The sequence below is a fragment of the Notechis scutatus genome, chromosome Z, assembly GCF_049901735.1.
Source record: "Notechis scutatus isolate UNSWTSFEM ecotype Mainland chromosome Z, rNotScu1.2, whole genome shotgun sequence".
Classification (NCBI taxonomy): Eukaryota; Metazoa; Chordata; class Lepidosauria; order Squamata; family Elapidae; genus Notechis; species Notechis scutatus.
Window position 1 is genome coordinate 129,157,293 of NC_142025.1, and position 19,487 is coordinate 129,176,779.

General features: G+C 35.6%; 2 protein-coding genes and 1 pseudogene across 2 annotated transcripts; 1 reads left to right on the forward strand and 2 right to left on the reverse strand.

The window, feature by feature from the left end:
- The first annotated feature begins 552 nt into the window (after positions 1-552).
- Positions 553-2,028, forward strand: LOC148129272 (uncharacterized; annotated as a pseudogene).
- A 64-nt stretch (positions 2,029-2,092) lies between these two features.
- Positions 2,093-4,112, reverse strand: LOC113426462 (vomeronasal type-2 receptor 26-like). The gene is made up of 4 exons (XM_026688828.2): positions 4,005-4,112; positions 3,639-3,765; positions 2,694-3,554; positions 2,093-2,151 (listed from the first exon to the last, which is right to left on the reverse strand). Exons 1-4 carry the CDS (start codon positions 4,110-4,112, stop codon positions 2,093-2,095), a joined length of 1,155 nt encoding a protein of 384 aa, XP_026544613.2.
- A 151-nt stretch (positions 4,113-4,263) lies between these two features.
- Positions 4,264-16,292, reverse strand: LOC148129273 (vomeronasal type-2 receptor 26-like). Its single transcript, XM_087947436.1, has 4 exons — positions 16,075-16,292; positions 15,195-15,480; positions 7,905-8,753; positions 4,264-4,533 (listed from the first exon to the last, which is right to left on the reverse strand). The coding sequence occupies exons 1-4, from the start codon at positions 16,290-16,292 to the stop codon at positions 4,264-4,266; spliced, it is 1,623 nt and encodes a 540-aa protein (XP_087803562.1).
- Positions 16,293-19,487: the final 3,195 nt, after the last annotated feature.

Consider the following 19,487-nt stretch of genomic DNA (forward strand, 5'->3'; position numbering starts at 1 on the left):
CCGACTTATCATCTCTTGATTGGCATATTCTGTTCTCTGGCTGTAACTACAGAAAATCATTATAACGTCTTCTTTTTGAACTTGAAAGAATCATTAAACTATATATTCCATTAGTAACCTCCTAAACAAACAAACAAAAACAATTTACCCAAAATTATAAGAAAACTTCAATCTAAAAAAAATCCTTAAGGTATAAAAACAAAACTAAATACATAGCTAACTTTAAAAACTGATACAACACCTTATGCCAACAAATAAAGGCAGAATGCACCTATTACCACTGCAAGCAAGAAGAAAATCTTCTACGCACAAAATCCACCCATGCCTTCTATAACTTTGTAAACACCAAACTTAAAGACTCAAAAACCATCCCACCTCTAAAAGGTCCTAATGGGAAAGACTATACTGATGAAACTGTTAAGTCAAACCTCTTCAACACATTCTTCAGTTCAGTCTTCGTTAACAGTAATGGCTCATGCCCCTCATTTCCCAACCATATGACAACTAACTGCAATGATCTACAAATTGACTTTACTGAAGATAACGTAGAAAATGCAGTATGCCACCTTAAGCCATCCTTATCTATTGGCCCTGATGGATTATGTGCATTCTTCTTAAAAAAGCTCTCCACTACCATAGCAGAACCACTAAGCATAATATATGAGTTATCATTCAGAACCAGCTCTTTACCAAACCTATGGTCTTTAGCAAAGGTCATCCCTATTTTCAAAAAAGGTGACCCTTGCTTGGTTGAAAACTACAGACCAATCTCATTGTGTTGTGTTCACATGCAAAGTTGTGGAATCAATTATTAATCAATGCATTACCTTCCACCTAGAGTCTAACAACTTACTCTCTAATAAACAATTTGGTTTCAGAAAAAAATTGTCCTGCAATTTGCAACTTCTACACTGCAAAAACATATGGACTACACTTCTCGACCAGGGTAAAGCAATAGATGTAATTTACATTGACTTCTGCAAAGCATTTGACTCAGTGGTATATGACAAACTACTATTAAAATTAAATTCTTACAGCATTTCCAGATCCCTTCACAAGTGGATTACTGTCTTCCTGACAAACAGGCAACAAATAGTAAAAATAGGAAACACCCTATCAAACCCTGCACCATTTATCAGCGGTGTCCCACAAGGGAGCATTCAAGAATCCACACTCTTTACATTCTATATAAATGACCTTTATGATCACCTTATTAGCAACTGTGTCCTTTTCGCTGATGAAGTAAAACTATTCAACACCACCATCAATGCTACCGTCCTTCAAAAAGACCTTGATTATGTGTCTGAATGGTCTAATAATTGGCAACTCCAAATATCTATCAACAAATGCTCTGTTCTACACATTGGTAACAAAAATGTATATACCAAATACAAACTAGATGGATATGACCTTGTTGATGATCCTCACTTTGTCAAGGACCTTGGAGTTCTCATATAGAATGATTTATGTGCCAAAGCTCTCTGCAACAGTATTGCCAAAAATGCTTTAAGAGTTGTAAATTTAATTTTACAAAGCTTCAACTCTGGTAATACTGTTTTGCTAACTAGAGCATTCAAAACCTTTGCTAGACCAATACTTGAATTCAGCTCTGCTGTCTGGAATCCGCACGGTATATCTGACATAAATACAATTAAACGAGTCCAGAAGTATTTTACCAGAAGAATACTACATTCCACTGTTCACAAAAGAATATCCTACAGCACTAGATTTGAGATTCTTGGCTTAGACAACCTTGAACTATGATGACTAAGATTAGACTTAAGCATAGTACATAAAATTATATGTTACAACATCTTACCACTTAATGAATATTTCAGCTTTAACAACAACACTAGAATGCACAACAGATATAAACTAAATGTAAACCACTCCAAACTCAAATTCAGCAAAAGAGTGGTCAATGTCTGGAACTCACTGTTTGATTTTGTTATCACCTGCTCAAACCCTCACTCCTTTACCCTCAGACTAACCTTTATTGACCTCACCCCATTCCTAAGAGGTCTGTAAGGGGTGGGCATAAGTGCACAATCGTGCCTACCATCCCTGTCCTATGGTTCCCAATTATTAGTTCCTATTTCTTGTATTTAAACTTATGTTTATTCTTGTTTCTGTTATATTGTAAGCTTTTCACAAATAAATAAATAAAATAAAACAATTTCTAAGGAGATTAAGAAGGTCAGCACTGCAGATTGGAGAACAATACAGTTTTGGAGAACAATACAGTTTTATATGCAATGAAACATAGTTTTATATCTTCAAACAGACACTCAAACATACAGTGAATGAATGAATGAATGAATTATCTGGCCAAAATAAGAGATAAGAGGAGCAAAAGTAGGGTCCCTCTCCTGATCTCCATCAAAAATCAACCTAAAAAAATATTACGAGTTTTTTTAGAAAATTTTCAACAGTAAACAGGAAAACAGGCTGTAGTAAAACACAGATGGAGGATGGTGAAAATAGTTGATTTGTAGTAAAGATACCGAAAGGAGAAGCAACAGGAAAAGAAAATAAGAGAAATAGCTGTTCATTCAATCTGTTCTACCAAACAAAAATTCTCCCAATAGTAATAGTTCCAAGGACAATCAAATTATATGGGTATGTACAGAAACTCAGAGGCAAACAGACAAAGGTTCAAAACTATCTTTTCATGAGATGATGTTTATTGTTCAATTCAGGTCTCATCAAAATGATAAAACATTTGGGAAGAAAGATGCACACCAATAATCCAGCACTGGAGCAGATTATGGAGAAGATCTCCACAGCCAACAGATATTTCCCTCTTGTGCTTAGATAGGTTGGAATAAAGCACAGCCAAACACTGCAGAAGATCAACATGCTGAAAGTAATAAATTTGGCCTCATTGAAACTGTCAGGTAACTTCCTAGCTAGAAAAGCAGCAGAGAAGCTAACCAGAGCAAGAAAACTCATAAAGCCCAAAACACAGCAGAACATGGCCGAGTCTTCATTACATTCTAGGATGAGTTCTTCAGAGATTGAGTGTGCATCAAAATCTGGGTAAGGTGGTGACATTATCAGCCATGCAGCACAAAAACTTAATTGAACAAGGGAGCAGGAAAAAATAATGTAACTGATTATTCTTCCACCCACCCATTTCCTCAATTTGGATCCAGGTTTGGTGGCCATGAATGCTAGAACCACAACAAATGTTTTGGCCAATACACAAGAAACTGCCACAGAGAAGATGAGCCCAAAAGCTGATTGTCGAATGAGGCACATAATCTTATCAGGTTTCCCAATAAATAAAAACACACATAGGAAAGTGAGCAGGAGAGAAACAAGGAGAGTGTAAGTAAGATTCCGGTTGTTGGCTTTGACAATAGGGGTGTCTTTATATCTAACAAAGATTGTGAGCACCAAAGTTGTCTTTAGTGAAAAGCAAAGAGAAAGAACAGTTAGACTGATTCCCATAGACTCTTTGTAGGACAAAAAGCTGATCTGCTTCGGAATACACATATTTCGATGGAGATTTGGAAAATGATCATCTGGACACAGAGAACAGTCATCCATGTCTGAAAAAGAACACAATAGAGCGTGGATTATGCACAGTGTTGTACCCTAATGGCTTAGTCCCATTATAATTGGAAATTCCCTACCTTTCTCATCTGTTATTTTCCTCTCTGGACACAGATGGCAATCATAGCAACAAAATGACTGCCCTTCTTTTTTGGCCTTGCTGTATCCTGTCTCACAAGGATCGTTACATAATGACAAAGGCAATTCCTATCAGTGAATGAAGAAGAATATTTTAAGATACAGAGGGGAAAGGTAGTGCTTGGAGAAATATTATTATTATAGAATCAACAGAATAAAAATATATATTGATAAGCAAAAATAACATGATGACATCATTGTGAGATGTATTTTTTTCTGAAAAAATAATAATTGAATATCTATTATGATTGGTATTGGTGGCTTTTCTATAACCCTCATTCCCCACTATCTAAAGGCTATTTTTATACTGATTCAATAAATTTTCTCAATTTGTTAATTTTGATGTCACTAGATTGATGAAATCTAGTGCACCAAACTGCATCTTTTACATCAAAACCAGCAAATTGCTTGTCCATAATTAACGGGAACAAAATAAAAAGTACAATATTGTAAACCAGCTACTAGAAAAGTAAGCATTCTTACAGATATTTTCCCTTCTCTAGGATATTTGTACCTAGGTTAGTTAAAAATGAGGTTATGATAAACTAATAGGAAAGATATTTTATGCTACATAAATGAAGGGTAACCATCTAGATTCAAATGACTAACCTTACTAAAGCCTGCTGGCCATATGATGGAATCTATGGAAATATTGAAGAACTTGTTTGGTGGAGCTGTGGGATCTACCATTCCAACTTTGACCCTAAGAAAGGACTGGTTTGGGAATGTGATCCAGTTGATAATATCAAATCCACCAATGAATTCTCCATTTTTATCAAGGGAGATTTTTTCACCAACACTGTTATTGAATGTAATACCTTTTAGAAAAGAATGAAGCTGAAATATTGAAATGTAGAGACAGAATGAGACAAATTGTAGAGATGTTTCTTTAAACAAAGAAAGCTTTAAAATATCAAATAACTCCACACACATTCCAAAATTTCATATTAATGAAATCAAATTTAAAATGTATTAATACCCAATTATAAAATATAATCCCAATGAAAATTTCATAAAAATGCAATCTATTATCTTTGATTCTGGAAGCATATGAACCTGTTCCATTTCTTTTCCATTCATTTGCTCTAAAATTGTACATTATTATATTATACATTGTTGTTGTGAATCTCTTTGTGTAGAAAGGCTTCTATTATCCTGCAATGCACTTAATTTTATTCTTGCTCTTTTGCCCGCCCCTATATATTTTGTGATTATTTTGTTTAGCTCTGAAAAGAAAAATCTTGTCTAATTTCATGACGATCATTTGAAACAGGTAGGGTAGTTTTGATAGAATATTCATCTTAATGGCCACAATTCTTCCTAACAAGGATAACTATATTTTTGCTCACCCTTCAAAATCTAAACTAATATAATTATCATATTTTATTGATGAGCATATTGCTGTCAGCCAAATGCCCAAATATTTAACTTATTTTGCAGTCTGCAATCCTATTCCTATTCCTTTCTCTAATTCCTTCTTCTGTTTATCTGTTAGAATTTTAAATTTTCATTTTTGTTTTCTCCTTATTAATTGTAAGGCCAGCTACTTCCCCAATTTTTTCTATCTTCTGTATTAATTTTGGTCCCATCTCCAATGGTTCTTCTGTGAAGAATACTAGGTCATCGGCAAACGCTTGGACCTTACATTCTTCTTGTTTTATTTTAAGCCCCCTTATCTCCCAATTCGATCTTATTCTTATTAGCAGAATCACTAATATAAGGATAAAAAGCAGCCATGCCACACTCCTTTCATTATATCAAATGGATTTGTACGTTCCTCATTTATTATTACACTTGCTTTCTGGGAGGGGTATATTGACTTTATCATGTGTTCAAATCTATCTCCAAATCTCATTCCTTTTATCTGTTGGATCATAAACTGCCAGTTAACTTTATCAAAGGCCTTTTGAGCATCCAGAAAAACTAGGGCCACCTGTTTTTCTGAATGGGCCACATGATACTCTAGTATGTTGATTACTGTTCTAGTGTTATTCTTTATTTGTCCCATCGGTAAAAATCCATTTTGGTATGTATTTCCCATTTAATCATTTTTTCATTCTTTCTGCTATAATGTTCATAAAAATTTTATAATCAGCATTTAGTAAAGAAATTGGCCTATAGTTTTTAATCCGCATGGTATCAGTACCTTTTTTCAATATTAAAGAGATATATGCTTCCCTCCATGAATCCCGTAGCTTTGCCTCTGTTAGTACCTCATTACAAACCTCCAATAGTACTAATTCAATTGCTTCACCTATGCTTATGTAGATTTCCCTTGGTAGTCCATCTGTCCCTGGAGTTTTATTATTTTTTTGTCTCTGAATTGCTTCTCTTAATTCTGCTATTGTAATATCCCTGTTTAACATTGCTCTTTCCTCTTCTATTAATACTGATATACCTTCTCCTTTTAGGTAATGTTTTATTTTCTCATCTGCAATCACTTCTTGTTTATAAAGCTCCTTAAAAATTTCTTGTGCAATCTTTTTTTCTTTTCCACATTGTTTTGTAGATTCCCTGCTTTCTCTTGTAACTGCTGGATTATTCTTTTTTCTCTTTCTTTTTTTAATTAATAGACTAGCCATCTCCTTGATTTATTTACATTTTAAAAATTGTTTTGTTTTACAAACTTCAAATTCCTTAAAAAATTTCCAGTTCCGATATATTTAATTTGTGCTTGGCTAAGGCCCTTTTACTTTTAATTTGCTCATCCCCAATTTACCATTCCAAAATTTCATATTAATGAAATAAAATTAAAAATGTCTTAATATGCAATTACAAAATATAACACCAATGAAATTTTTGTAAAACTGCAATCTGTCATCTGACTGCTATAGTTAGTTACGCCAGATGATCACATATAAATATCTATAAAAATACTAGAATGTATAAGGTTATTGTTTGATGTTATAGATTCTATACTGAGGCTTTATATCATTTCAGACAATGGTTGTCCAGTCTCTTTTTAAAAATCTCCAGTGATGCATCATCCATAACTTCTGGAGTCAAGCTATTCCACTGGATAATTGTTCTGTCAGGAAATTTCTCCTTAGTTCTAGGTTGCTTCTCTCCTTAGAAAATAAAACTCTAACTAAGAAATGATATCCAACTAGAAGACATTCAGCAATAGGAATTTCTGATTATTTTTTAGAAAAGGCAGAATCAAGGTCTGTTGATGTTGATGGAATTTGAAATCTTACACTGAGAAGGGGTTGGATTTGATGACCTAAATTCCATTTTGGAATCTATTATTCTTTCCCTCATTAGGAGTACATACTGTAGGTCTGGAAAGAGGTATTGCCCAACATAACATCCTTCCTTGCTCCTCTTTTATTAAGACCTTGAAATGTGAAAAATACCTTCACTCTCTCCCTTGTTTCTTCTAGAACCTTGTTTCTAGAATCATATAAACTTGTTCTATTTCTTTTCCATTCATTTATTCTAAAATTAAATATTGTTGTATCATGCATTGTTGTTGTTAATATGTGTTGTTGTTGTTAACATTGTTGTTGTTGTTCTATGTGTAGAAATGCAGGTGAGACTCAAATAGTCTATGAAATATTATCCCTGATGGAAATGGACCATTCCAGGATCCTGCTTATTTCTTAAGTAAGGATGTCAAAATATTATCAATCCTTCCTCTTCCATTTATGGTTTACATGAGGAGAACCTCATCAGGAAATGCCTTAAAATGAGAACCTGAATATACTTTCAGCAATGTAAAAAACAATGCTGACAAAATGCAAGCATTCAAAAGCAAAACCCACACATTTAGAACAAATGATGATTCAAAACATCATCTAGAGGTGATAGATTTACTTAAAGAGTGAACTGATGGCAGTTACTTTTATGGACAAAAGTAAATTATAAGGGATGTGTTTATAATTTTGAAGAATGCCTTTTGTGATTTCCATATGATGATATAAATATTTCAGTTGCTTAAAAAACTGTTTCATTTGACTTTTAAACCTAATTTTGATACCCTTAGAGAATATTGACTATAGAGATTCTTGGTCAATCAGACTGTCCCAAAGGTGCTTTTTCAAAAGGTAACTTAATTTTGTATTTCCTTAAAGATGCTTTGCTTCTCATCCACCAAGCTTCTTCAGTTCTGACTGAATGGTGGAGGATGGAATAATTTAAATTATAAAGACCAGATGCCTGCAAGAATATAAATCCAGATTTCTGCATTTCTCTGCTCAAAGTCTTACCTGCCACATCACTTGATTATGAAATTGTTTCCTTCCTTTTTCCACTCTTGCTTTATGTCTGGATTTGGACAAATACAGAGATTGCAAAGCATATGCCACAGCATAGGCAGCATTGTAAATGTTGTAGCTCTGGCCACTCATGAGTGTCTCAAACACAGACGTAGGAAGGGTCTCAAGCCTTTCCCATCCAGTACATTTTTTCACAGGTTTCTCTGCCACAGAATGGGAGAAGAAACAATTGAATACCTGTTCCCAAAAATCTTTCCGAAAATGATCATGCTGATTATTCCTTGGATTTATGCTTCCAATAAATTTCTGGAAATCTTGGACCTCCTTTGTGTGAATTGCAAAGGATAAAGCACCTTGCAGGAAGTGGATATCCCAAGATGTGTGAAAGGAAACTGAGGTGTAATCTGTCGGAGCTGTTATGAACCAGATTTTTGCCTTCCTTGGAATATCCTCCACTTCTGAAAATTGGAGGAATGTTCTCAGGGTAGACATGGACCTACTTTCACCATACAAGATTATCACATTGGCTGTGCTTTTCATCAGAACTTGGTATATTTGGAGTCCTTCATCTACTATATCAATAAAATCACTGTAAAAAGCTACCTTAGCGAAGTCTTGTATGAAATCAAAGCAGATGCCATGATGGGAGAACATGGGAAACACCTCCTGTACAAATTTCTCTCCATTCTCATCATTCACAAGAACTCCAATCCAGATCCATCTAAAATAGAGCAATAGCTGTAGGAGCCCTCTATGTTGGTGAGATTCATTTGGAAGCATTTGTTGGAAGTAAACTGCTTGAGTCTCTTTCTCCATGACTGGAACAGAGCCATAGGTCAGCTAAGAAAAATGATAGGGAAGAATTTATAAATGTTTGAATAATATTGATCAAATACTTTTTGTGTGTCTGCACAAAAATAATATAATCTCTCCATCTTGTAATTTTAACATACTTCACTTTTTCCTTTTCAGAATTTTATGCTGGTTTGGTGACCTGCAATGGCTCAGTGGAAAGCTAACAGCCCAGGTTTGATATCTGAGTGTGGCATGACTCATCTCCTTTTCCCAGATCCCATCCATCTAGCAGTTTGAAAACATGCATATGCAAGTAGGAGAAGGTACCATATTCCATATATCCTGGCAGATAGTCATGACCACATAAATGTCTTCAGACTGCTGACTTCTTTGGCTAAGAAAAGTAGTTGAAAACCACTCCCTCATGATGAACATGACTGGACAGGCAAAATCTTTACCTTTATGCTGGCTTAGTTAATCATTTTCTTGCTTTACATAGTTCATTTTAATTTGCAGCAACTGTCAACACTGAGTAGAAGTTCAGTTATAAAAATGAATGTCTTGCTTAAAAAGTGTTTGTTTCAATCTGTACCTATTTGACAGCTGATGCACCTCTACAATGGTAGAAGATGGTACCTTAATTTCTATACCAGAGGAAAAGAAAGGGAGTTAAACATAAGTTATTACAAAATGCAAAGGAAAGGGAAGATTGGGATTTCCTGTTTTGAAATTGCACTCTGCAGCTTGCCATTTGATTTGGATGAAAGATTTGGTAGACTGAAAAATAGATGGCTTTTGGAGTTAAAAAGATAAGACCTAAAATTTGGGTGGTATGCATATTTGTGTTATGAAAAAGTTAAGGTTAAAAATCCTTATGTTAGACATAATTGAGACTATGGAATAGATACAAAGCCATATTTTATAAAATGCTTCTTATGGTGACAGGACAAAGGTGTTTCTGAAAAATAATGGGCAAACACAAATGGCTAATTCATCATGAGATACTAGAATTTTGTCAAGGAGAATGTAAAACAAAAATCAAGGGAAGATGTGGCAAGAGGATATAGACATCAATGGTGAAAATCTATAAATAACTGTAGTAATATTTAAAGTTGGCAAAAATGTGGTGTTCAACCTTTTGAGACTGAGCTTGAAGTATAATTCTATACAAAGAATAGGGAACATAGTCACTCATGAAGTTAAGAGGCTGTGCTGATCATTGGCAGGCTCATAATTGAGACCCAGTTGTTGCTGAGTAGTGGTAGTATTATTTCATGAGTGGTCATAGTATTTCATCATGAAATACTAGAATTTTGTCAAGGAGAATGTAAAATAAAAAAAGGAAAGAAGGAGTGGCAGCAGGATGTAGATATCAATGGTGAAGATATATAAATAATCTGTTACAATTATTTGAATTATTTAAAGTAGGGAAATTGTTTTTCCACCTTTTGAAACTAGAATTCTCTACAAATGAAAGAGAGCATAGTTCATAGTTCTCATGAAGTTAGGATGATTGGTTGAGCAGCGGGCTCATGTTTGCTGTTGAGCAATGGGTTGAACTCCCATCACAGTTTCCAACTTCTCCTGACTCAGCACTTTGAATGTGGGCTACTGTGAGTAGATAAATGGATACCACTTTGGTAGGTAACTTAAAAGGGATGCCCCTAACTGGGCAAACCCTGGGTAACGGAGATGTCACTATCCAATCTTTTCAACCTGGAAGCATTTGGACATTCCCAACATAACTGTAGTACTAGTAAAAATGATAAACAGGTATTTGATAGAATGTATGAAAATGTATTGACATTTGAAAGAGAAGTATAAATGAAAAAAAAGTTTACAATAAAGCGGGCTAATTTTTTTTCATTGTAATATGCAAATGGAAATATTACAATGGAAATGGAAAATTATTATTAAATTTAGTTATACTTATTGTGATGAAAGTTGTAAGTCACTTATTTACATATTTATTTTCTTTTTCTTTTTTCTTGAATTTTTTCCATTTGTTAAATTTCTTTAAAAATAGTTTGGATCTCTCTCTCTCTCCCCCCTCTCTCTCAAAGGGTCCTTCTTGGGGGGGGGGAAGGTACTTAGTGATCTCCCCAACTAACCTTCTTCTCTTTCTCTTTCTCTCTCTCTCTTTATATATATATTATTTATTTATTTATTTGATTTGTCAATTGCTTACAAGATAATAGGTATAAGTATATACATAGTTATGAATACATGAAATAGGTACATATAAGAAAAATAAAAGAAACAATAGGACAGGGATGGTAGGCATGTTGGTGCGCTTATGCACGCCCCCTACAGACCTCTTAGGAAAGGGGTGAGGTCAATAGTAGACAGTCTAAGGTTAAAGTTTTTGGGGTTTGGGGAAGAAACTACAGAGTCAGGTAGAGTATTCCAGACATTGACCATTCTGTTGCTGCAGTTGTATTTCCTGCAATCAAGTTTGGTGCAGTTAACCTTGGGTTTGTATCTATTGTGTGCTCTTGTGTTGTTATGGTTGAAGTTGAAGTATCCATTGACAGGTAGGACATTGCAATGTATGATTTTATATACCATACTTAGATCAGACCGAAGGTGGTGTAGTTCTAGGTTTTCTAGGTCTAGAATTTCAAGTCTGGTGGCAACGAGTAGAGGAGTGGAGAACACTTCTTGTGAAATATTTCTGGACTTTCTCAACTGTGCTAATATCAGATACGTAATGTGGGTTCCAGACTGATGAGCTGCATTCGAGTATTGGTCTAGCAAATATTTTGTATGCTCTACTTAGCAGTGTAATATTACCATAGAAAAAGCTACATAGGATTAGGTTAACAACGCTTAATGCCTTTTTGGTTATGTAGTTACAGTGGTATATAGCACTTAGATCATGAGAGATGAGTATTCCAAGGTCCTTTACAGAGCTTGGATCATCAACAAGATCTTGACTATTCAGCTTGTATTTTATTTTCTGATTTTTTTTTTGCCAATATGTAAGACAGAGCATTTATTTGTTGAGATTTGAAGTTGCCACGTATTTGACCATTCTGATACATAGTCAAGATATTTTTGAAGGGTAGCAGTATTGTCTGTGGTATTGAACAGCTTTACATCATCAGCGAAAAGAACGCAGTTGCTCTTAATATGATCACAGAGGTCATTTATGTACAGTATGAAGAGAGTTGGTCCTAGAACACTGCTTTGGGGGACACCACTATTGACAGATACAGAATTTGATAGGACACTCCCAATTTTGACCATTTGTTGTCTGTTTGACAGGAATGCTTCTATCCAGTTATGCAGTTGTCCAGAGATACCATAAGATTTTAGTTTTAGGAGTAGTTCGTCGTGTACCACAGAATCAAAGGGTTTACAGAAGTCTATGTAGATTGTGTCTATTGCTTTGCCCTGATCGAGTTGTGTAGTCCATATGTTTTTGCAGTGTAAGAGTTGCAGATTACAGGATAGTTTTTTTCCTGAAACCAAATTGTTTATTAGAGAGTAGGTTGTTTGTCTCTAAGTGGAGGATAATGGATTGGTTAATACAGGTGACTTTACAGGTGACCCAGCATAAGGAGATTGGTCTGTAATTTTCAACTAGGCTGGGGTCTCCCTTTTTGAAGATGGGGATGACAGTGGCTTGTGACCATAGGTTAGGCAAGGAGCTGGTCCTGAAAGATTTTTCAAAGATTATGCTTAGAGGTTTGGCTATGGCAGTGGATAGTTTTTTTAAGAAGTAGGCACATATTCCATCCAGTCCAATAGATAGAGATGGTTTTAGATTGCGTAGTGCTTTTTCAACATTGTCTTCTGTAAAATCGATATGTATTAGATCATTGTAGTTGTCTGTGATTCGGCTAGGAAATACTGGGCATGATCCATTGCTGTTTACAAATACTGAGGCAAAGAATGTGTTAAAGATGTTGGCTTTAATGGTATCGTCGTTGCAGTCTTTACCATTAGGTCCTATCAGGGGTGGGATGGACCTTGGGTCTTTTAGTTTGTTGTTTACAAAATTGTAAAAAGCGCAGGTGGAATTGGTGCATAGAAGGTTTTCTTCTTGTTTAATGTGATAATTGGTGCATTCAGTTTTTATCTGGTGGCATAAATTTTTGTATCGGCTTTTGAAATTGGCAACGTGACCAGATATGTTTTTCTGCCAGAGGGATCTCTTTTTGGATTGAAGTGTCCTTATTGTTATGGGTAATCTGTTTTTGTTTTTGTTTTGGGAGTTGTTGTTGGTACATATAGTTTGATGACTCTTTTGACTTCAAGTAAAAATATGTTGTAATGGTCTTCAACAGTATTGCATCCAGTGAATAGAGATTGCTAATCAAGAGATGAGAGATTGTTGTCTATAAGATAATAGTTGCCTTTTTTGAAGGTATAATTGGGGATTACGTCATTGTGATGATTTTTGTGTGGGCGTGTGTTGAGACAAAAGTTGATCATATTGTGGTCACTGCTGGAAAAGAGTTCTTTAGTTTGGGACTACAGAGCTGTCTCTGTATTTGAGCTCTCTCCTCTTTATATATAAAGAAACACCAATCAAGCAGAACACAGCAAACTCCAAGACCAATAAACACAGACCAAGACTCCCAACCAATCAGGATGAAGAAAAAACCATTCTGGCACAGCATAGGTTAGCACCAAATTTAAAACAGAAAAGGCTGTGAAAGTCTGACTCACAGACGAACACTATACAGAAGCCTGATGATGGCAGAAACTAAATATACATATACATATACATATATATGAGATTCTGCTGAAACGTTGCTGCAACTTTAAAAGCACAACTATAATGACGTGGGAAAATATCCAAACAAAGCTGAATAATACATACATACATACATACATACATACATACATACATACATACATACATATATATATATATATATATATATATATATATATATGTGTGTGTGTGTGTGTGTGTGTGTGTGTGTGTGTGTGTGTGTGTGTGTGTGTGTGTGTTTTCTTAAGTTTTTGCGGGTACTTACATGTATGGCATTCAGCTTTGTTTGGGTATTTTCCAACGTCATTGTAGTTGTGCTTTTAAAGTTGTAGCAACGTTGTCGGCAGAAATCTCATATGTATATATGTATATATGTGTGTGTGTGTGTGTGCATGTGTGTGTTTGTGTGTGTGTGTGTGTGTCTAGGTGTGTTCAGGTCTTTTCTGGTGTAAGATTAAGAGTATCTTGGCGATGTTTCAGCGAGGTCCCACTTGCCATCCTTGCTGGTGCTTTCAGCTTCGTGCCAGTGCAAGCAGCTGCTTTTATTTGGACTTGTAAGTTTTGACGTGGTTTCACTATTCAAACAAGTCCCAATAAAAGAAACTCTTGAAATCATCAAAAATAAATACCAACCACCCAAACACCTCATGGAACTAACAGACCACTGCTTAACCAACACATATTTCATATACAAAGGACAAAGAAACAAGCAAATTGAAGGAGCCCCTATGGGATCACCACTGTCACCCATCACTGCAATATTTGTTTTCTTAAGTTTTTGTGGGTACTTACATGTATGGTATTCAGCTTTGTGTGAGAGAGAGAGAGAAAGAGAGAGGGGTGGGGGTGGGGGAATGGAAACCTATTCTCAATGGAAACCTAGACACATTGAATACTGCACTGCTTCCTTGTCCCAGAGAAGAATAGAGAGTTGCTGGACAAGAAATGAAGATTGTTTTCCCAAAGTTTAGAGGAAAAATGGATCTTATATCAGGAGGAGAAGGATCCCCAAATTTTGTGTTCACTCACCTTCAGTTATGTTCATTTCTCCTCTCTATATACTATCTAGATAAATTATTGGGAATTTTAGGAAGCCTGATGTCAACTCATAAAACAGTGATTGCTGGAATCCTGACACCTGATAATTATAAATCACTATTTGGTTTTTAAGGTATATTTCCATCCTTTCTCTATCCCCATTCAGTGATTGGTACTCTTCCTTTTTCTTTTTTTAAAACTTTTATTTGGAGTGTTGAACCAAATGGACTATTTGCCCAAGTTAATTAGAATACCTTAAATAATTAGAATACCTTAAACCTTTGCTATTAGCCCAAGAAAATATTTGATTTCTTACATTCCATACCTTTATTGCTGTAATAAATGTTGACAAAATTACAAGACGTGGATTGTTGTCTGCCGAAGGTGTTTTGTTCATCAACAAGGATTAGTAGTTGTCTTTAAAGCTTCATTATAGAGTGTATATCAAAAGGATGCAAAAGGACTTTGCAGCAGTATGAGAAGGTTTCCCGAGAGCTGGGGTTCACCTCTCTCACAATATTTATATTAGTTGGGTTTATTTCATCAACAAGCTAAATCCAAACTCTATCAATATTATTTATATTATTTGGGGATATTTTAGCAACAAGCTAAAACTGATCATCTATCAAAAGGCTGTTTAGAATTTAAACCATGCTCTTTATTATGAAAGCTAACACTTGAGGCTTCTTCAGGTAGTGCAATACAAACTCAACACATCTTACCTGAGGGACTTTGTAGATGCACAGAAGAGCTGCCATATGGAGAGAGATGTCAGGTCCCCCAATGACTGCAGCCAAATGTTTTGTGACACCACAATTGTAGTTCGGGATGAATCTGCCTTGAGTTAAGAGAAGCATCATTGAGGCAAGATAAGTCCAACTTGGACTGAAATTGCTGTTATAAATCTGGAAGCCCAGAGTGACATTGGGTAGGATCTGGGTATTTTCATTGATCTTTCTGATTGCAAAGGCTAAGGCAAGGATGTGCTGGTAATTCTGAAACAATATTCTGTAGCAAAAATTACACAATCCATTAAAAAGGATCTGTTTCACAATATGACATGTTTAAGCTTTTGGTAGTATAATAAGTTGATATATTTTACTGAAAAATATTTACTATTTGCCTAGAATTTTGGAGAATTTAGACCAAAACACATATATACTCCTCCAGAATCTGGAGTTAAGTTTCAGACAAGATGAACACTGCCTTGAAATTATAAGAATTATTTTTAAATACATGAAAAAGACCCAATATCAAACTCCATCTTCTAAAAATGGCTTAGCTCCACAAGAAAATTGATTAATTATGGCACTGTAAGTATGAAATGATAAAAGTTATGGGAAAAATATCCTCCCACTAGTTTTAGTTATGGTTTCATACATTAATCTTCAGCAAAATCTGTATTTTTGAGTACCTAGATCTAATTTATTATAATAGAGCTTCAGCTTTCAAATTTACATGGGAATTGATTGAAAATTAACTAAGGCCTTCTATGTAATGTGCTTGTTTATGGAGTCTTTGTTATTACAAGAGAACATTTTGATCATCATATGATTGAACAGCAAGGTCCACAGCTTGAAAATAAATTGATGATGTACTTACATAAGTCTATCATGAAATCCCTGAGAAGGATGTTGACTGAAATCAATGGGATCAGAATATGTTGAGAATACAGAAATAATGCCAGCAATGTTAACATCTCCAAGCTGATGGTATGTGTGATGAATAGGAAGAGGATCATCCAATTCACAATAATGGATGGATTCCTTGCAGACCACTTGAGGCATTAATAGAAGCAATGATTGCATGAATATCACCATCTTCCATGAATAGCTTCTTTTACTATACAAATGCCTGCCTGCAACATGAGCCAAAATAGTTTTGACAGATCAAACTTCTTCTGTTTTTCAGACAGAAATAGACAGTGCAACATACTATTGAATAAACTGACAGAGCTTGTGGCTTCCAACTGTGGTAGGAATATCATGGGGAATAGTAATGATATCCTTCATTTTGTTTTTCATTTTTGTTGGCATCCCTTGGGTTTAAAAGAGAGAAACAAGTAACCAATGTTTAATTATAATAACAACCAAGAATTCTGAGCTCTTCCACTCATAAAAAGTATATTGCTTCTCAAAAGAAAATATGCCAGGTGATGATATGCAGTTATTCTTATCAAGATTTTATTAACATTGAAAAAAGTTGCCTAGATAGATAAAGATGCAAGATGAAAATACAGGAATAGAAATTGATATAAAGTATGGTTAACATTTACTTGGTACATTAGAAAACAGTTATAAGTCACTACTTTCAATGCCATTGTAACTTTGAACATTCACTAAACAAACTGTTGTAAGTTGAGGACTACCTATATTGTTTCCAAAAATTTCTTCATCTTCTGGTATTGTTACACTTCTCCACTGAAGCTATACTCATGGAATTTCTGGTTGACCACTGTCTAAATATGGAACAATCCCAATTACATCAAACCTTTCAAAACATAAGCTTGATTATTTTGATTATTTTAAATGTTACAAAACAAATGTAAAGAAAACTTCCTTCAAGCTGGCATGGATGTCTTTTCTACACAAGTCCTAAAACTAAAGAAATAGAATCCAATTAAACAAATTAATCAAAAACATTATATTTATCCATGTATTTATTGAAGAAAATGATTCAAAGATACCTATTTGTGTTTGGTAAAAATATAAGAATCTTTGCTTTCAGTAACTGGTGTGTTGCCCTTTGAGTAGCAATAATTGCAAGCAAAAAGATTCAGGGAAGATGGAGGAAGAGACTGAATAAGCTACAGGCACTTGTGAGGCCTGAGGGAGAATCATCAAAACCCTGACATTCCCTTCGATGCCTGAGCAAGCTGCCATATTTGCAGCTGAGGTTGAATGTCAGCTAGGGGCCCAAGCAAAGAAACAACTCCAATTCCTTGTTTCCAAAGAGTTTTACCAAACAGAGGAGGATCTGGAGGCTAAGCTAGGCTCTCAGGGTCAGATGTAGGAGAGATTGGTCATCTCCATGAGGGAAGCGAGAATGATGATCTTGGAGTGGATATACATGGGACCCAGTGGTGGGATTCAAAAAAATTTACTACTGGTTCTTGGGCATGGCATGGTGGGCATGGCATGGCTTAGTGGGCGTGGCAGGGGAAGGTTACTGCAAAATCCCATTCCCTCCCCACCCCTCTAACCTGCTTCCCAGCTCCATTCTCCTGTGCAGGGTAACAAAAGAAGACCCAGCCAATCAGCTGGGATTCAGGAGGCAGAGAATAAATGGGGGTGGGGCTAGTCAAAGGTGGTATTTGCCAGTTCTCCAAACTCCTCAAAATTTTCACTACCAGTTCTCCAGAGGTGGTCAGAACCTGCTGAAAGCCACCTCTGGACAGAACCCTTGGACTCAAATGAGTTGGGGGAATGGAAGTACCAGGCTCACAGCCAGACCCTGAAGGGATTTCCCCAGAGGGTTGAGCAGACCTCAGTAGCATTGGCCAGCAGCAGTGTACCAGTCATACAATAGCAGCTTTGGTCAGCCAACTTTTACATTCCTTGTGCATGGAGACCGATCTACTAAAGGTGCTGTGCTGCAATACCTGCAAACTGTGCAGTCCAGGATACAGCCGAGTCTGCCCAGGAGGGACTAATCAACTCTACCAGTAACCTGATCTATTAGCCCTCCCCAGCCACTGTCTACTTGGTTGAGACTCAGTTCCTATCGGAACCCACCCATCTTCAGAAGACCAGCCATAGTTGCTGCCAGCCAGGGAAGTGTCCTTCAGTTGGGCATATTACCCTGGGCAGGACTGGGCCCAAGTCCAGTCCCATTGGATTCCAGGCCCACCAGTTGCACCTCAACCATCAGCCATGCTACTGCCAGCTATGCCACTACCATGTAGAGAAGCCATGCTATACTTCTAAGCAGTGTTCAATGGAAGCCTGGACAAGCTGGTCTTTTTCCAAAATTGAGCATGGGCTCACACTGACCGCTATGGGGACAGATATCAAGATGACCATGAAATTGTTTCTATCCTCACTGACAGCCTGAAGGGAGAAGCATAGGAATGGGTGACCTAGGCCCAGATGGGCTACCACTAGAATTCTATAAGACCTTGCAGGAATCTTTAAACACTATAATGCTTGAAGTAATGAATGATGTTTTGCCAAAAACTAAATTACCTAATTCATGGACAGAGGCTTATATTACTCTTATACCAAAAGAAGATACCGACTTACAACAAATAAAAAACTATAGACCTTTATCCCTGCTGAATGCAGACTACAAAATATTCATTTCAATAATGGCAGAAAGACTTAAAAGGTATTTTATAAATAAAGTATGTATTTATTTAAACATACTGATCAAAATGGATTTCTTCCTAAAAGGCAAATAAAAGATAATATGAGGATAATCTTGAATACATTGGAAAACTATGAAACACACCCAGAGAAGCAAATGGCCTTGGTATTCTTAGATGCACAAAAAGCCTTTGATAATGTAAATTGGCAATTTATGTTATTGCAAATGGAAGAGATGGGTTTTGGAGAAAGATTTATTAAGGCAATTAAGGCAATTAATATATCATAAACAATCTGCAAAAGTAATGATAAATGGAGAGTTGACAGATAATATCAATATTAAAAAAGGAACTAGACAAGAATGTCCTCTGTTGCCACTGTTATTTGTATTGACTCTGAAAGTATTAAACAGAAATATTAGTTAAAAACAAGGAAATAAAGGGAATGAAAATAAAAAAGGAGGAATATAAATTACAAACATTTGCAGATGATCTGGTCATCATATTGGAAGAACCATTGGAAACAGCATCTAAATTGATTGAAAATTTTGAAGAATATGGATAGGTGGCAGGATTAAAAATAAATAAAGATAAAACTAAGATTTTAGTTAAGAATATGACAGAAAAACAAAGGAAAGAAATGACTGACAGATTGAATATACAGATCACAAACAAAGTGAAATACTTGGGAATATAGATGACAGCAAGATGT

Bases quoted from the DNA above. Each gene is read 5' to 3' on its own strand.
- LOC148129273 (XM_087947436.1), bottom strand. From the start codon at position 16,292: ATGGTGATATTCATGCAATCATTGCTTCTATTAATGCCTCAAGTGGTC. The intron at 8,754-15,194 runs GTAAGATGTGTT...CATTTTTCTTAG, and splicing joins GCATCTACAAAGTCCCTCAG to CTGACCTATGGCTCTGTTCC. The intron at 4,534-7,904 runs GTAAGACTTTGA...TCAATATTTCAG, and splicing joins ATAATCAAGTGATGTGGCAG to CTTCATTCTTTTCTAAAAGG.
- LOC113426462 (XM_026688828.2), bottom strand. From the start codon at position 4,112: ATGGACAAGCAATTTGCTGGTTTTGATGTAAAAGATGCAGTTTGGTGC. The intron at 3,555-3,638 runs GTAGGGAATTTC...GTTCTTTTTCAG, and splicing joins GAAAATAACAGATGAGAAAG to ACATGGATGACTGTTCTCTG. The intron at 2,152-2,693 runs TGAACAATAAAC...TTTATTTATTTG, and splicing joins CATTTTGATGAGACCTGAAT to TGAAAAGCTTACAATATAAC.